This window comes from Tamandua tetradactyla, chromosome 25 (genome assembly GCF_023851605.1).
Source record: "Tamandua tetradactyla isolate mTamTet1 chromosome 25, mTamTet1.pri, whole genome shotgun sequence".
NCBI lineage: Eukaryota > Metazoa > Chordata > Mammalia > Pilosa > Myrmecophagidae > Tamandua > Tamandua tetradactyla.
In genome coordinates this window covers 20,556,414-20,574,807 of record NC_135351.1, presented here as the reverse complement: position 1 = coordinate 20,574,807, position 18,394 = coordinate 20,556,414, and the positions used below count along the sequence as shown (strand labels likewise).

Below are 18,394 nucleotides of genomic sequence, written 5' to 3'. Positions count from 1 at the left end.
GGAGAGAGAGGAATTAGGATCTAAAATAAGATTTAAGAATATTGGGGGACACGTGGTTTTCTAGTAACTTAGGCTCCAGATGACCCTGGAGTAATTGCCCATCCTCAGAGGGAAGCAGGATCCCCGTGCCCCTGAGATGAGGGGAGCAGAAGCCCTCTAAGGGTGCCAGTGAACCCATCAGAGCCCAGAATGCGACACGTGTGTCCCGTGGGCCATCTTGTGCCATCTTCATGGAGAGGGAACCCTCTCTTTGTACATTGCCTCTGATGCAAAATGAAAAGCAATATAATGGTATGATAAGAAAAAAAATCATCTCCCTTGTTTCCTAATTTATTAACTCAGTTGAAAGTGCAACCATATCAGAGGGTTTTAGTTGATTATGACTAGTAAGGAAGTTGATAGCCTAAGAAAAATGATGTCTTAATAATGGAAAATATGCCATTTCTTACTACTGGGAAATACTCCATGATTCTAAAAGACATTCATTTAAATTATCTTAACTGGACACTCATGATGACAAAGGAAGCCAGGCAGGCGTGACAAGAACTTTTATCCCTGTTTTACTGAACCAAGAACTAGTAAAATGGTTACCTTTTATAACAGGATAAATATTGGGTTGAAAGAACTGTTAGAAATAGTAAACTAATAGATATATGGAAATTGTTGCATCCCTTTTGATAACTTGCACACCCATTTTTTTTTCTAATTTGAATGAAATAGTAGTAAATGAAGAAATGACAAAATTTCAGCTTACAAAAATTTAACTATGTTCCTGGATCATTAGTCTGAAAACAATCACCGAAGGAAATTTCTATTATTAAAGCTCTTGTCAATAATGATTTGTCTCGGGGCATATTTTGCTTTGTTTTCCTTGAAAAGCTCCAAATACCACTAGCGTGTTCAGAATCGTATTGTATGATGAAGTCATGCCATTTAGGAAAAGTGAAACAGGGAACTGAAGCCAAAATTATCTACCCTCCCTCAACAGGAAAAACGTGAGTGTGGTTTTTGTTCTACATTTTCAGATTTACTCACTATATTACTCAAATCTATGAAAAAATTCATTGTTACTCTCACTTTCACAGTCAAAACCCAAAAGGCCAAATGTAGCTCCGTAGGTCTCTTGTGTCAGTTTCCTTATCCTATAGGGTTTTGTGAGCTTCCTATATATCCTCTTGTATATAGGAAGCAAAATATACAATAGCCATTTTTAGAGCACTAAAATTACTTCAAAATAAGCGTACACACATATTTATATGTGTGGTCATTTAAAACAATAAGCCTTACAACTAAACAGCATAAAGATAACCCAATTAAAAAATGGACAAAGGACTTGAATAGACATTTTTCCAATGAGGAAATACACATGAAAAGATGCTTAACATCACTAGCTATTAGGGAAATGAAAATTAAAACCTTAGTGAGTTATCATTTCACACTCATTAGAACAGCCACTATTAATGAACTTTAAGGACATCACGTTGAGTGAAAAAAGCCAGACACAAAAGGACATATATTGTATGATCTTGCTGATATGAACTAAGTACAGTAAGCAAACTCATAGCATTAGAATCTAGAATATAGTTTACCAGGAGGTAGAATGGTGGTAGAGAACAGAGAGCTGATGCTTAATTTCTAACAGAATTTCTATTTAGGTTGATTGCAAATATTTGGAAGTGGATAGAAATTATGGTAGCACATAACTATGAGTATAATTAGCAGCAATGAATTCTGTGTGTGAACGTGGATGGAAGAGATAATCTTAGGTTGTGTATGTACGTGAAGGAAAGCTAGAGGATAAAACCTGGGACTCCGTAACACAATGAGCCCTGTCGTGGAGGATGGCTGTGAACAGTACAAATATAAGAACCTTCTTTCATGAGCTAGAACAAATGTACATCACTATTATAAGGTGTATAAGAGTAGGGTAATATATGGGAAAAATACACCGAATGTGAACTATGTACAATAGTTAGCAATAATATTTTAGTGCTTTTTGTGTGTCTTTGTGTGTGTGTGCTGTATGGTGGGGGTCACCTTTCATTCTTTTTCCCTGTGACTATCCCAATATTGCAGTACCATTTGTTAATATATATATATATTTTCTGAAGTGCACGGGCTGGAAACTGAACGCATGGCAGGTGAGAATTCTATCACTGAACTACCCCCCTTGCACTCCTATTTTAGTGTTCTTTAAATGTAAATAAATCTATAGAGACAGAATTAGGTTGGTAGTTACACAGGGCTGGAGAAGGACAGTAGGACTGAGAGGAAACTGCCAAGGGCTACTTGGTTTTTATTTTTAGAGTAATTAAAATATTCTAAAATTGTGGTGATGAATGCACAACTCTGTGATTATACTAAAAGCCACTGGCTGTACACCTTGGATGGACTGTATGGTAGGTGAATATATCTGAATAAAACTGCTAAAAAGTGATACATGTATAATAATAATAATCCTTATTATTCGTGAATCGCATTGGTGAATTTGCCTACTTGCTAAAATTTATCGGTAAGCCCAACATGAAAACTCGTGGCACTTTCCCGGTCATCCCCGCTCACAGGCAGAACAGTGAGTGAAAAATCTGAGTCACCCGAGGCACACGTTCTCAGCTGAGATGGTGCTCTGCCGTCTTGTTTCAGTAAACAAGTGTCCTTTTTGCAGCATATTTAGTGCCACATTTTTGTGCTTTTTCTTAGTGGTTTTGCTGTTTGAAACAGCCCCCCAAGTATAGTGTTCAAGTGCTGTCTTAAGTAAAAGAAAGTCTGATGCACGTAATGGAGAACGAGCTACAGTGTTCACTGGCCATAAGTTCAATGTTCATAAACTGTATGTAACATGTCTTTAAACAGAAACACATAAAACAAGATTACGTATCGATCACTTGATGATCATGAAGAAAATCAACTGTACAATACGTGTGTGTATATGTGTATATGTACAACACACACATATAAACCTTATAGAAACTGCATATTGATTTTTCAAACATACTTTCTATAAAAATTGAACAAGCAATGAAGTACAAACCTATACAGGCAACTTTTCTTTTAACCAGTGTAATATTACCTTGACTTGAAGAGAGCTCCAGCAGACTTCCGACCTGCAGTCAAGCTGTAAGGGACAACAGACGGAGCTACCCCCAGCTATCCATCAGGAGCTACAAACCCATTTACCTGGAACAAGCCCTGGCAGGGGACTGTGAATTCTGATGATTAAGACTCTGAGTGGCCACATCTTCCTAAAGCCAAAATGATTAACTGACTCTGTTCATGTGCTGAAAAACAGCCAGCCAACCAGTCAAGCGGGTTCTCAAGTGCTGAACAAGTACAGAGTCCACTGCCCACCGCCCTCCTGTTGAAACCACAAGGCAGCCTGCCTTCAACGTCCTCACCCGCTGATCTGAGAGATGGCAACATGGCACAAACGCCTGTAACACCCTGTGGCGCTTGGCGACTCACACGGAGCAAAGGCGCCGCACAAAGGGGGCCACCCATAAGCAAGTGGCAAGTGAGTTGGTGTGGAATATTCTCCGTTATTGGCCACTAGGGCTGCCACGCTCAAGGGTGATTTGGGGCTGGCTTGATTTGTCCTGGAGGTAAAATAAATGACCATGCACTTATGGCTGTACTGCCTGGTTTACTGTTCACTCTCCAGGAGGTCCACTAAGTTTAAACTGAATTGTCCTTGATGCTGCCAGACATACATTGTCTACTTTATAGCTGACATTGAAGAACAAATACTAGACAACTGTATGCATGCAAAAATGGAAAACTTCAGCCTCCCCCCCACCCTACATTATTATGTGGAATAGTGCATCACTGACATCCATGACCCCAACATAGAGTTAATTTTAAGCAGGGACTGTGAGGAGGACAGGAGTTGATGAACTGAGATAAAGATTAAAATGCTCTCCAAGGATAACATGCCAAAAAAGGGAGAGATGTAGGTGGTGCCTAAGCGTCTTGAATAGGCACACACAAGTGTGTGTCTGAAGAAAAGACTAAGTGCCAAATGTCTTCTATCGTGTGGATGCAACTAAGGGTATGTGTTCATGCTGACATGCTTTTATATTCAGGTTTTATAATTTGTTCTTTCCTGAATGACTACTTTCATGTCATAAGCGCAGGCTGTCTCGTATTTCTGATGCTTTTTCTAACGCATACTATGAAAGTTCTATATTCTGTAGTCTCTCTTACAACATGACAATGTTTGGTGTCATAACACTGGGTATGATTGTCTCAACCACAAAAGTTCTTTGGGTGCAGGAAGACTGTTACTGAGTTGCCTCCAGGTAGAAAGAGGTACATTGAAGACGCTGGAATTAGTTAGTAGTTCCTTCTATTTCAGCTGCTCTTCCTAAAAGCTTAAAGACCTGTTTTGTTAACCTAGATTCAATAAACTCTATGAGGAAGCAGTGGTTTGTTTAAAAATAAAAATATTTATAGCTTATCGAGATGTAATTCATATATCACAAAATTCCATCATTTAAAGTGTATAATTCAATAGTTTAGCTCAAAAGAGTTGTTCAACCATCACTACAATTGATTTTAGAATATCGTCATCAGCCCCCACCCAAAATTCCCCATTCTCCCTCCCTAGCAGGCCCTGGCAACTACTTACCAACTTTCTAATTTATGGATTTGCCCTTTCTCACACTTTACACAAATGGAATCACATGTAACTTTTGTGTCTGGCTTCTTCTGCTTAGAATATTTTCAGGGCTCATTTGTGTTACAGAATATATCTGCACTTCATTTATTTTTATGGCTGACTAATATTGCATTGTATGGATATACCAGACCTTGTTTATGCATTCATCAGCTGACTGATATTTGGATTGTTTCTACTTTTTGGTTATTATGAATAACCACTTATGTACACATTTTTACATGGACATATACTTTTATTTCTCTTGGATATATATACCTAGGAGTGGGTTTGCTGGGTGTGGCTGTCTTTTATAGTAAAGAAATATTGGAACATATTTCTTAAAAGGAACAGCTCAAGTAGAGGTATTCTTTGTACTGTATTTCTGTATATCTTACACATATTTTGTCAATATTCTTATATATCTACTCAGTATTTCATTAAAAACAAAACAACTAAAAAAATGGAATAGTGATATAAATTCTGAACACACAGTACAGGTTAATCACCTGGAACTATGGTGAGTATTTATTTATATATTCCCTGTAAGTGTTCTACATTCCAAATGAAACTTGTCTAATAATGCTGTAGATCCTTTTCCTTTGGTTCTTATTTTCAGATCTTTATTAGTAAAATAAAGGTGAATTAAGGCACTAATCCAGACAGTTAAGCACTCACATTCCCTTCCACCTGAATAGTTCAGGTCAAATAAGTGAGATGTCCCCAGAAGCCCCTGCATTTGTGGACTGATGGTCACTTCTGTTGCTGCCACTGAAGGGCTCCCAGGGCTATTTGCTCCTTAGGCCAGATCCCAGGGAGTGGAACCCTTATTTTTGCTCCAATCCATCTCTTGGTGGCTAAGTCTCAGCTGCATCACCTTTAGCCAGCTGTTTACAGGGCTAGCATGACCTAATCAGAGGGCATGGAATCCCACGATATCCTTTAAGGAGCTGAAGAGACATGCTTTCCTAGATGCTTCTTCGGTTCTGGCATCTCTGCATTCAGTACCATTTTTAATTCTAACCTCAGTGTGAGTCTCTCCAGAATCTATTATTTGTGTTGGGGAATGCAAGGTCCTCTCAAGCTGGTTCTCCAGACAACCCCTAGCTGCAGAGTGCTCTGAACTTCCAACAGCAACAGCCCTCAAAGGGGCTGCTCTTCTTACAGTCTTCTCTCTCTCCACCCCCAGTGAGTTTCATTTTAACTCAACTTCTGTTGTTTCTCTCATCTGTCTGGCTTATTGCCTTAGCTCATTTCTTTTCTTCATGTCCTGATTTCTCCTTTCCTCTATCTTGTTCAGCCACTACTCTACATATGCTCCTGGGAAAAGGCCTTTCTTTGGTCAGTGTAAAAGTTTTAGGACCACATGGTATATTGGTCCATCACCAGCCATCGCAAAGTTCTTTCATTAACCTGGGAATACTTAATATTATAAAAGCATGAGGCAGACTTTCCAACACACCCATATTATCTGGGTAATTGATCCCACTTTTCACTTTACCTACAATGATGGGATTTTTCTATAATGTTTATGGCACAATAGCATAAGAGCTTCTGTTAAATGATAGGGACCAACATCAAGCGAGAACTTGAAAAGTCAGTAAAAGAAGGTACGTACCTGTGTTTGTAGTCCTTTAACACCCTGTTAGCATAAAAGGTGGCAGCATCATTCATCTCCTTGACATAAGGACCAGGTTTGGGGGACTGAGCAATCAGGACCATCACCCAAGCATAGGAGGGGAAAAAAAATAGGATAAGAAAGAAGATGGCTTAAAGAAGAAGAAAAACAGCAAAGGAGGTGCAGACTTGAAAGCTGGAAGCAGCACCTGACACATCAAGGTTAGTGAAGCCTTTCCCACACCATGGCACCCAAAGCAGAGCTCTAAATGGGGTGGGGAGTAGAGTAAGTATTCTTCCCGAAGGGAGTCTCTTTAATGCACCAGACAGGATGGAGAAGCATGAAGGTGAATCCTGAAACAACAGCGCTGAGCTCTCCTGAACACTCCCAAAATATGCCAACCTGAAGGGGTGACAGCACCCCTGGACTCACCACAGCAATCCACCCAAGGGCAGGGATGCTTTCGCTGACGGCCGAGAGGTGATTAAACATGGTACTCCCCCGGTTTCTCTCTCTGAAAGTTTGGATTTCCTGAATCTTTTCAGATATTGGTTTCAGAAGTGCAGCCACATCATTCTGTAAGCAAACATTGAGGACTGTTACTCAGGACGGAACGGAAGCAGCAGGAGCACCCAGGATTTTTCAACACTCCGGTGGCCTAAAATAAACACACCACAATCTTTTAGCACAGATATTAGTTTTTGGTATGGTGATACTGTGTTTTCATCCAGAGTATGAAAATTCCATGTTTTTAATATTATTTATGGTGCCTCCTGGGACATTAAAACAAAAACAAAAAACTGGCAATAAAGCACCTAATTTGGAGAATTCTATATGGAACACAGTGAAATTGAGTGTGAATCAATTATATTTGCAAATGTAATGCAAAGATCACATACCAAAATAACACAGGTTTAAAACTAGAGTGGCAGAGAAATTAATGAAATGACATCTTCCTATCCCTTTGGGAAAGTGGGGATGGAACAGAGATTCTAGACCTTTAGCACACAGTTATCACAATCCATATGAAAATGTGGAACTCTTTCATTGATAGCCTGTAATAAATGACTTCAGTCTGGTTTGACTTTTTTTTTTTGAATGGTTTGACTTTTTACATTATCCCATCAACTTGGCCTGTAAATACTGGTCACTATAACTTCTGATTAATAACTGACTCCTCTAATCATATAAAAAACTATTTTCAAAATTATGTTAACTGGATTCTGAGGTATTACAGAGTTAATCCATAATGCTATAGCTGCTTGTAAAATCCTTCCACCCACCCCTTTGCGTTCTCAGCTTTCTTTAGATTTGAAGAGCTAATATGAGGTTGTTTATATGAAACTTTTTGTGTGTGCTCCAAAGAAATAGCAACAGTCCTGCACTTGAACTCTGTAAAAGTAGCTCAAGAGGTTTAACAATAATTTTTATTAACTCTTGTTTGCAGGGAAGTACAATGGAAAAGCTTCTCAAAGCTCTTTAATTTCTTTAACCTAGACTTAGGAGTGAGGATTTCCAACCTTGGTACACATTGGAATCACCTGGGGAGCTTTAGAAAACAATGACACCTGGGTTATTATAACTGCTAGGAGAGATACTGTATTTCAAGGCCCTGGCATCCGGAACACAATAAATGGAAACAATCATTATTATTAAGGAACTAGCTTATACCCGAGGTAAAAAGGAAGTCCCCTGTGATGTGTAATATTTAATTCCTTCAAATAAATGGCTGGGCATTTAAGATAAGAGAGGCTCCAACCCAACATTCATGGAGGATAATAGGATTTTAGGATTACAAGACTATAAATTGGGTCATCTAGGTCAGATTTCTGCACGACTCAATTGAGTAGGTCACCATCCATATTTTAAAAGACTGGAACAGAACAGAGCAGAATAGAACAGAAACTATCAGAGGGCATTCATATGAAGTAAGGGAACTTGCTTCATTTCCCATTTTACATATAGAGAACCAAGTTCAGAGAGATTAATTTACTAAGTCAAAGCCAGCTGGCAAGAGCTAGTAGAACTGGATCTAGAACCTACATCTTCTGTGAGACTCTGAGACAATTATCTAGATTGGATGTGAGGAAAAGACAGGCTAGAGCTCTACCCAAGGTTTCTTCTCTGCTAACAAGACAAGGGAGATATGGAAAAGAGATGAAGAACTCAGACTCTGGAGTGAGGCTGGGTCTAAGCCCTTTCTCCCCAGCTTACTAGTTCTAGGGACTTAAGCAACTTATTTAACATCTAAAATTTCATGATCCCACCTTCAGTACGGGGGAACGGCACCCGCTTCACAGGGCTATTTATGAGGAATAAAGGGGAGAACATGGCACTTGGTGCAGGGTCAGCTGTAGAGCAGGAGCTCAACAAGAGCCTTGGCATTAGGATCTGCTTTTAGGGCATCTCCAGGGTACCTGCCAGTTACAAAGGCTCTGACCATCCCAATCCTCAAAGCAGCTTTTTCCTCATCAATGGATTCCTTATGAATCCAAGGAGCCCGATTTCCTCACTGAGATAAGCAGACAGACAGAGGCACATTTTTGTTTGGGGTGAAGGAAAAAAAGAAATATAGGGAACGAGAGCAAGGCGTTCTCAGAGATCCTCAGGGGTCTTTATTTTTTTGCATAGGCTCCGGGAATTGAACCTGGGTGTCCGGCATGGCAGGTGAGAATTCTGCCTCTGAGCCACTATCGCACCACCCCACAGAAAGTTTGTTTTTTTTTTTTTTTCTTGGCATGCGCAAGCTCTGGGAATCAAACCCAGGTCTCCAGCATGACCTCAGTGGACTTATAATTCTTCCATATTGTATGAAGGGAAAACCAAAAAAGATTGCTACAGAAACTAGGTAGTTCCTGTGGAAACTTCATGAATATCGTCCTGCCTCTCACCTTCCTTTCTGGCCAATACAAAGACAAGGTCTTACAGATTTGGCAGGAAGATTCTGGATAAAGGTATAATGGCTGTACAGGGAAGGCAGGCAAACCCTCCCCCCAGCATCCTCAAAGAACCCCAACAAAGACAAGCAAAACCCTTCTAAGCACTCCCTGCCCCAAACACAATGATGCTGTTTTTCTTCAATGGTTGCTAAAAGTCAGGTTTATATGTTTTCGAATATTCACTTTTTTTTTTGTATGCTATATGGCAAGGGTCACATTTCATTCTTTTCCATGTGAGCAGCCAGTTGTTGCAGCACCATTTATTGAATTTTTGTTTGTTGTTTGCTTGTTTTGGGGAAGAACATGCACCGGGAATTGAACCCAGGTCTCCAGCATGGCAGGTGAGAATTCTACCACTGAGCTACCTTGCACCCCCTCGATATTCACTCTTTAGAAAGTCAAAATTTCCTTCTTTGAGGGATTCTTTTGAGTCCAGATTCAATATCTGATCAAAGATATGTCACAGGTTTCCCCAGAAGGCAACTGATTTTTACTTATAGCAGAGAACTAAAAAACATTCTAATTTTCTCCAGCATTGGCTAAGCCATAATATTCTTGAAGCAATGATATTTTTGAGAAAGACCAGAATATTTGAATTATTGGTGATACCTGGCCTACTGCCCCGTGGGGAAAAAGAACCAGAAACCATGCATTTACAATGTTAGATTTATTCAGGCCATCTTTGTTTAACTTCTCAGGAACAAACTCTAAAGTCTGAGGAGACAGAGTATTCTGGAAGATATTTCATATTGGTTATCTGATGAAAGCATCATAAAGATTGAGAAAGCTTCCTTTTGATTTAGTTTGGCAATTGCGTGACGAATTGTCTTCATTTAAAAAAAAAGGCAATACAAAGTACAGCAGCTATTTGCACAATCCTGATAAACAGTACAGCTTTTATTCTGTGCCAATAGATTTCTCCTGCACTTTAGAGTAGGCTTGCATTCTCCAGCTCATCCTGAACTTTCACAGCTGGAAGCAAAAATCAAGAGAGAACATTAGAATTATGGTGTGATTTCCATCAAGGCTTATTTAGTGTGGGAAGTCAGACAAAAAGCATATAAAAGGAGGATATTACTTAGATGTAATATCCTGTGTAAGCATTAATCATAGATTAGGTATACTCAATAACTACAGGTTGAATCATACCTATGTCATTAAAACTACAAAAAGGCTTTCCAGTGATGGAAGGAGATGGCTCAAGAGGTGTCATGTTTTTGTTTTTTTCATTCAATGGTGGGTATTGGTGGTAGTTCATCAGAAACCTGTAGTAGCCATCAGGCTTTGGAATAACTTTACATAAGCCAGTTTTACAGAGGTCTCACTCAGATGATTATTTTTTTTCTCTTAACTTAGGTTCCCTTTATCCTGAAAGATGTTTACCTGGAAGAAAACTATTTTTCAAGGTTCATCTGTATTAGATGAAAATTTCCCCTGACCTGCCCCTGCTGTTCGAGATGATAAAAACGGCCAAACTGGAGGAGATGGCTCCCTGAGCCAACTGAGAGTTTCAGCAAACATTTCCAAGGGCTGTCTTAGCCCAATAGGGCTGTACTTTGGAGAGTATTTCAGGACTCGTGTCTTCATGACCCTAAGTTTCTGCTTTAAAGAACTGAGATCCTTTATCAGTTTCATCTCAGTTCAGCTCCAGAAGTAATTGAATTGTTTTGCAGAAAGTAAAATTAAAGAGCTTTATCAGCAAGCTTTGTAGAAACTTTACCCAAAAAGGAAAACCAAATTCTCACGCATGCTGTTTTGTAACAAATGGAACAAACTTGGGGAGTCTGACCTCAAAGATGCATTGCCCCTGACTAAAACCCAACAGGTCTGTTATTTCTGGCACCCAGAGTTTTCATGTTTGTCTACATCAGGTAGAAAGATGATCAATCTATGCTTATTTCCTTTTAAATAACTTTTTCTAATTATAAAATTAATACATGCTCTGTGTGCAACAGTGGAAAGTACAGATGGGCCAACAAGTAAAACAAAAAAAAAACATTTCTCAATCCTGCTACATGAAGAAAAGCACTGCTTAAAGTTATTTTTTGTTCCTTCTGTAGATATAATTATTAGAGTTATTTTCAGAAATAAAAATAAATACTTTTAAAAAATAATGGCTATTAAAACCATAAAGGATGGTTTTAAGAGTTGAATTCAAGCAGTTCAGTTAAAACAAGCAAGTACCCAAACAATATATTCTTGGCAAGTACCAGGAGAAATCTATGGTTAAAAAAGATGTTTTAAAGGGATAGACTACTAATGCATCACCATTACAACTCAGAAAATCTGGCAGTAAAAGTAAAATTTGAAATTTGTATGTTTGGATCCAACCTATATTCAAAATTCTAAGAAAGCTTACAGTAAGCAGTATTTTTAAGCAAACCATACTACCAAATATCAAGCATTGTTACTTTGGCTTATGTATTTTTGTGAAAAGTTTCACAAGTTCGTTCCATTTGGGTATGTATATTTGTGTGTGTAAGTATATAGCACATGTAGAAAGATGTACATCAAGGGTTAATGTCAAACAGAATTTTTATTTAATTTTATTGTTTCATCCACATAGTCTAAATTTTCCAATATGTACCTACCTTTCTTTCATATTTAAGGGGAAAGTTTCAAAACATAAAAAACATATTAACCAGACCTGTACCTCTAACAGCAGAGAAATGTCTCACAGGTATATTACATTTACATATATATAAAAATAATTAAATATCCTTCTTTCTCCCCATTAGGGAGGTAGCTTCAGGAAAATGTGTTGAGAAATGAACAGAATAAATAATTCAGATGAAGAAGAACAGTTAAACTTTTCTTAAGCAAAAGTTATCCAAATCTGAGACAAGCGTTTGCTTCTAAAAATGTATCATTTGGGCACACTCCAATAATTGAAGCAATTGTTTTAGCCATTTTAAGTCAGGAATAAATATTTTTTATCAGAAATGTTAGTTTTAGTTAACTTTGGCTTTGGTGCCATTGTAGATATTTCCCTAGGCTAGTTACCCTCATAAAAACTTCTACTAACCAGGAACATTTCAGAAAGTGCCTCATGGAAATATTTTCAAAAACATGTACATACAAGACAATTTGAAAAATTAAAAATATTCACAGAACTGTCACAGAAGTCAATCAAAATAAACAAAACCCACTGAGCACCACAAATGAACATGAAACTGGCAGCTGCCTCTATACTGCATCCTGACAAATTCTTTGGAAAATGTTTTTATATGTTATTAAGATTTTATATTCCAGCATATATTTTTTATTTTAGGGTGGCTGAATTCTTAAAAGTACACTCAGTATTCTCACAAGCAGTGTGGACAACCAAAGCTATAGGCTGAGCCCCAAGTCTTGGGGTTTATATTCAAGTTTCATATGTTCATATCCCACAAAGGATAGGTCAAGCCTACTTAAAATTAGGCCTAACAGTCATCCCCAAGAGAGCCTCTTTTGTTGCTCAGATGTGGCCTCTCTCTCCAGCCAACACAAGCAATCTCACCACTCTCCCCCTGTCTACGTGGGACAAGACTCCCAGGGGTGTGGACCTTCCTGGCAACATGGGACAGAAATCCTAGAATGAGCTGAGACTCAGCATCAAGGGAATGAGAAAAACCCTAGAATGAGCTGAGACTCGGCATCAAGGGATTGAGAAAAACTCTAGAATGAGCTGAGACCCAGCATCAAGGGACTGAGAAAACCTTCTCGACCAAAAGGGGGAAGAGGGAAATGAGACAAAGTGTCAATGGCTGAGAGATTCCAAACAGAGTAGAGAGGTTATTCTGGAGGTTATTCTTATGCATTAAGTAGATATCACCTTGCTATCCAAGATGTATGGAGAGGCTGGAAGGAACTGACTGAAAATGTAGAGCTGTGTTCCAGTAACCATGTTTCTTGAGGATGATTGAATAATGATACAGCTTTCACAGTGTGACTGTGTGATTGTGCAAACCTTGTGTCTGATGCTCCTTTTTTCTACCTTGTCAACAGACAATTAGAACATATGGAATAAAAATAATAGAGGGAACAAATGTTAAAATAAATTTAGTTTGAAATGCTAGTGATCAATGAAAGGGAGGGGTAAGGGGCATGGTATGTATAAATTTTTTTTCTTTTTTCATTTTGTTTATTTTTCTGAATAGATGCAAATGTTCCAAGAAATGATCATGATGATGAATATGTAACTATGCAATGATATTTTGAATTACCGATTATATATGTAGAACGGAATGGCCAAAATAGGAATGTCTGCATTTGTTAGGTGTTTTTTGATATTTAAAAAAAAACAAAAAAGTACACTCAAGAATCCCAAAGGCTTTTGCTTATTATATTCCTTAAGAAAAAATCATTCTTACAGAGTAAAACCTGGTGTGTGGTCTCTTTGGGGAATGGGCTGCTTTGGAGAGTTGCACTGTTCTGATACCTATGAGAAAGGCTTTTTTTTATCTTTTAGAATTTAATATTTAAAAAGCTTAATGAAAAATTGAATCAAAACATTTAAAATAAGTATAGTCACTACCCATTCCGGTAATTCATTAAAGGTACATCAACTACAGAATATGAAAAATAAATTCAGAAGTGTAATTACTTAAATGCCACCCCCACTTTTGTTAATATTTTTACAATTATGTATAGATTCTATAGCGGAAGCAGAAATTCCCTCTAAAAATATTATCTTCTTAAAATCTTGAGGTGCATATCAGAGCCACAGGCACTATCTGACATATGAAATTGCAATACAGGCCTTTAAATGTGACATTTCACTGGTACAATACAATGACCCAGGTGTATAATCACTGTACAGTGCTAAACATGAGAAGAGCTTTTAAATGCATAATCTACTATTCACATTTTTTTTTTCAGGTGCATGGTCCGGCAATTGAACCCAGGTCTCCCACATGGAAGCCGGGCATTCTAACCACTGAACTGCCCATGCACCCTCCTATTCACATTTTTAATGCAAATCTTGCAACAACCCATTATATTCATCAGCACATACTTTTTTTTTTACAGTCTTAAAAAATTTTTATTGATAAAACAAAAACAACATACAAACACGAACATTCTTTTAATATATGAACATTCCATACTTGGTGTAAAATCAATGGCTCACAATATCATCACATATGTTGTATATTCATCATCATGATCATTTCTCAGAACATTTGCATCACTTCAGAAAAAGAAATAAAAAGAAAAAGGAAGAAACTAATACATACCAAACCCCTTACTCCTCCCTCTCAATGACCACTAGTATTTCCCTCAACCCAATTTATTTTAACATTTGTTCCCCCTATGATTAATTTATTTTTAATCCAGATCTTTTATTCATCTGTCCATACCGTAGATAAAAGGAGCATCAGACACAAGGTTTTCACAATCAGTCACACTGAGAAAGCTATATCATTATACAATCATCTTTAAGAAACATGGCTACTGGAATACAGCTCTACAGTTTCAGGTACTTCCCTCCAGCCACTCTACTACACCTTAAACTAAAAAGGGGATATCTATGTAATGTGTAAGAATAACTTCCAGGATAACCTCTCCACTCTGTTTGAAATTTCTCAGCCACTGATACTTTGTCTCATTTCTCTCTTTCCCCTTTTAGTTGAAAAGGTTTTCTCAATCCCTTGATGCTGAGTCCCAGCTCATTCTAGGATTTCTTTCCCACATTGCCAGGGAGGTTTACACCCCTGGGAGTCATGTCCCACGTAGAGAGGGGGAGGGCTGTGAGTTTGCTTGTTGTGTTGGCTGGGGAGAGAGGCCATATCTGAGCAAAAAAAAGAGGTTCTCTGGGGATGACTCTTAGGCCTAATTTTAAGCAGGCTTAGTCTATCCTTTGTGGGATAAGTTTCATATGAACAAACCCCAAGATTGAGGGCTCGGCCTATTGCTTTGGTTGTCCCCACTGCTTGTGAGAATATCAGGCCTTCTCCAAATGGGGAAGTTGAATTTTACCCCTTTCTCGCCATTCCCCCAAGGGGACTTTGCAAGTACTTTTTCATTCAGTGTTCAAATCACTCTGGGATTTATCGGGGCATCACACTAGACAAACCTACAAGATCTCATGTCCTACCCAAGGTTCCATGTACTTATGGTGTTCAATTAAACTGTCCACATAAGTTATATTAGTAAATACACTAGTGAAGATATAAATTTTGTACCAAATAAACATTTTTTGCTTTAGTCTCACACATAAGTTAAAGTTTTAAAATATGAATGACCATCTTTCAACACCCTGTAATACTGACATTCCTTTGTTCTTCCTCGTGCAAAAACATCTTTTAATTTCTACATTTGGTCACTATCATTGTACCCTCTAGGCATTCCTAGATTATACCATCACAGTCTTTATTGTTTGTCTTTCCCTCTGGTTTCATATGTGCCCCCAGGCTTCCTCCATCATTCTCATCTTCAGTTTCATTCAGTGTACTAACATTACTGTGCTATCAGGTAGTATTGTGCTATCCCTTTCTGAATTTTTACAGTCAGTCCTGTCAGCACATACTTCTCAGAATAATTCTTGCTTAAAAAAACTTGACAGGCCATTTTAGACACAGAGAAGAGCATGGAAAATAATAACGTTGCACTCACAGGTAGGAGACAATATTGTATTGGGGCCCCCAGATCTGGTGGCCCTTTCCTGATTTTTGCTGGAGAAAAGCTGGGGATGCAGTGATATGGAGTCTGGGATGGAGAACTCTGGAGAGGTCCTCAGGGTGGCTCTAAAATCTTTTCTATAAAAGTATTCAGCAAATCATAGACTAAAAGAAAAAGGTACTCTCGGAAGGCATTCTTTCACCCTTCAGATGATATTCAACTCTATTGCTATCAATATATATACTGGCATTTTAAATAAAATACAATCATTGTAAAGCATGTGTTCGTACAGTAAGTAGCATAAACCAATGTAAAATCAAGGTGAACAGATATGGATATCTGAATCTACAGATATCCATCTACTTTAACTTGGCTGAATCATTCAAAGTCTTGCCTTGGATTTCTGTGTCATTGGCACAGGGAGCTACAGACAGTTCCTTGTCAGTTTCCACTTCCTACTTTTTGTCTTTGCCACTGTTCAAAGGTGTGAGTCCTACTTCTCATCATTGCCAGACTTTGTGCTACAGCATTCGGGGGCGTACCCACTCTAAACCCTACAATATCTTCTTCAGAACAAGGGCAGAGATCTTCACAGCACGTGCACCCTGGTTTTCTCTAAGCTCTCGATGGCCATTTCTCAGAAGGACAGGAATGGGATATAAAAAGTCAAGTTCAATGGGAATTTAAATGCTTGCACAGTGACCCACAGTAAATGGTCTCCCTACTTCATTTCTCCCTACAGATTTCATATACTGGATATGGATGCAACAAAGGGAGACAGAAGGTGGTAAAAACAAAATGATAACAACAACAACAAACTAATACTAACTGCTCCCCCAAGTTGAGATTTATAGTTTTCATTAGAGTTGTTCTGATAGACTCTTCACTGACAGTGCAAGAAGATAACAGTTCCAATTACAGAAAACTCTCCCTCCATTCTTGCTCTGGGTGCAGGCTGACAAAATGAACATATATAGGCTACAAATGAAGCTCGAGTACCTCTCTCCTATACAACTGGGCTTGGCCAAATAGGTTCCTGGAGAAAGACAGCTTCACGGCCAGAATTACATGACATTCAGGAAGGAAGAAAATAGGGGGTCGATAAAAGACAATGACAAAGACCTATAGAATCACTGCAGCGAAAAAATAAGTTATTTGGGGGGAAAATTTAACTGAAAAGCAAAGGTGAGTCAAGTTAGCCACAATAAGCACAAGAGAGCAGACCGAGAAGAATCTCATTTTGCACTTTGTTATTGTTTCGGCTTGTTTTATTGGCCTAGCTGAGAATACATCAACTCTTCCTCTATCTGGGCAGATACCATCTGGCTTCTGACAATGATGGAATTTTATAATCACCTGCAATTTTAATTTATAAGATTGTGCGCATTAAAACTGAAGAGCAGCTCTCACTGCGCTTTACTTGACTAGCAATCTCCAGGGATACAAGTTAGAAGAAAGAGCCAAAGTAACCAGTTACATAAAAATCTAAGACAATCTACTGTGATCAGAAATTTTTTGAAATAGTCAACAAAAACTTCTTCACTGCCGTTCCTTTTTTGTCCTGTGAACATCTGTTGAGCATCAACTGCATGCCAAACATCAGTCAGGTTTTCACCAGGTTTGTCTATTTTCTAGCGATAAATGTCAGTTTAAAGCATCAAAAAGGCAGCATTTGAAAGTCCAGCCAACTGCATTTGGGGTGGCCAGATCGTTTTGCTATTATTTATTTAGATAGAACACGGCTAAGATTGTATAAGTCTATAATTTGTTTCAAATTCAAAAGATGGAGAGAATTTCCACAACTGCTCTCTGAGTTTCGAGACCTCCCTCAGGGTAGATAACGGATTACTGATACTTTGCTTTAAATCGGATACTTGTGCAGGTGAGCACAATCTTTGTAAGCCTCCACTGTTTGTCCCCAGAGCTGCACTTCCGCTACTGCACCGACAAAGCACTGGTCCCACGTCTGCAAGGAGCTCCATGTAAATTGCTTCCCGGTCAAAGTTTGGGAATTGTGGATATTCCTTTTGGAGAGTTACAATTCACTTCAGGATCCTCAGAGAGGTGGTAGAGAAAACTATTTAGCTTTGTTAAACCTGATGTTCCTCAAGGTGTTTCACCCATAGAACTTTTTATTTCCCCCCACCCCCCAAAGCTTCCCATGGAACTGACACTCAGGGTGACCTGGGGAGCAGGGAAACAGAGGGAGGTTTGGGGGATAAATGGAGCACTGCTTCTGAGCATGAATTAGTCCTCTTCCTCTCCAGTTATTCTAGCTCATTACCATGGAGATGCTTTCAAGGGCATTTAATGGAGGTGAAGAAGTGTCTGCTCTCTCACCTCCAACATACACACGCGTGCGCACACACACGCGCACACCACAAATGTTTCAAGAGCTGTAAGAGTCTTCTGGAGGGCTGCCTAGCCTTCCCCCACCGTGCTATGATTCTGTCTTCTGTCCCTTCCCCTGTGTCAGCATTTTTCTTGGCTAACCTTGCCCCCCTCCTTCTAATTATACCCACCACTGGCAGGGAGTCTCTCTCCTCTCCTTCTTTCTCCTAATTTTCATTGTTTGCCCTTGCTAAC

The 18,394-nt window shown here is 38.7% G+C and overlaps 1 protein-coding gene across 1 annotated transcript in view; it reads right to left on the bottom strand.

Annotated features, from left to right (window-relative positions):
* CAP2 (cyclase associated actin cytoskeleton regulatory protein 2) overlaps window positions 1-18,394 on the bottom strand; it is a 196,252-nt gene that overhangs the window by 65,555 nt on the left and 112,303 nt on the right. Inside the window, 2 exon segments of the mRNA XM_077143418.1 lie at window positions 6,270-6,355; window positions 6,702-6,845. Coding sequence (XP_076999533.1) covers window positions 6,270-6,355; window positions 6,702-6,845 — 230 coding nt within the window.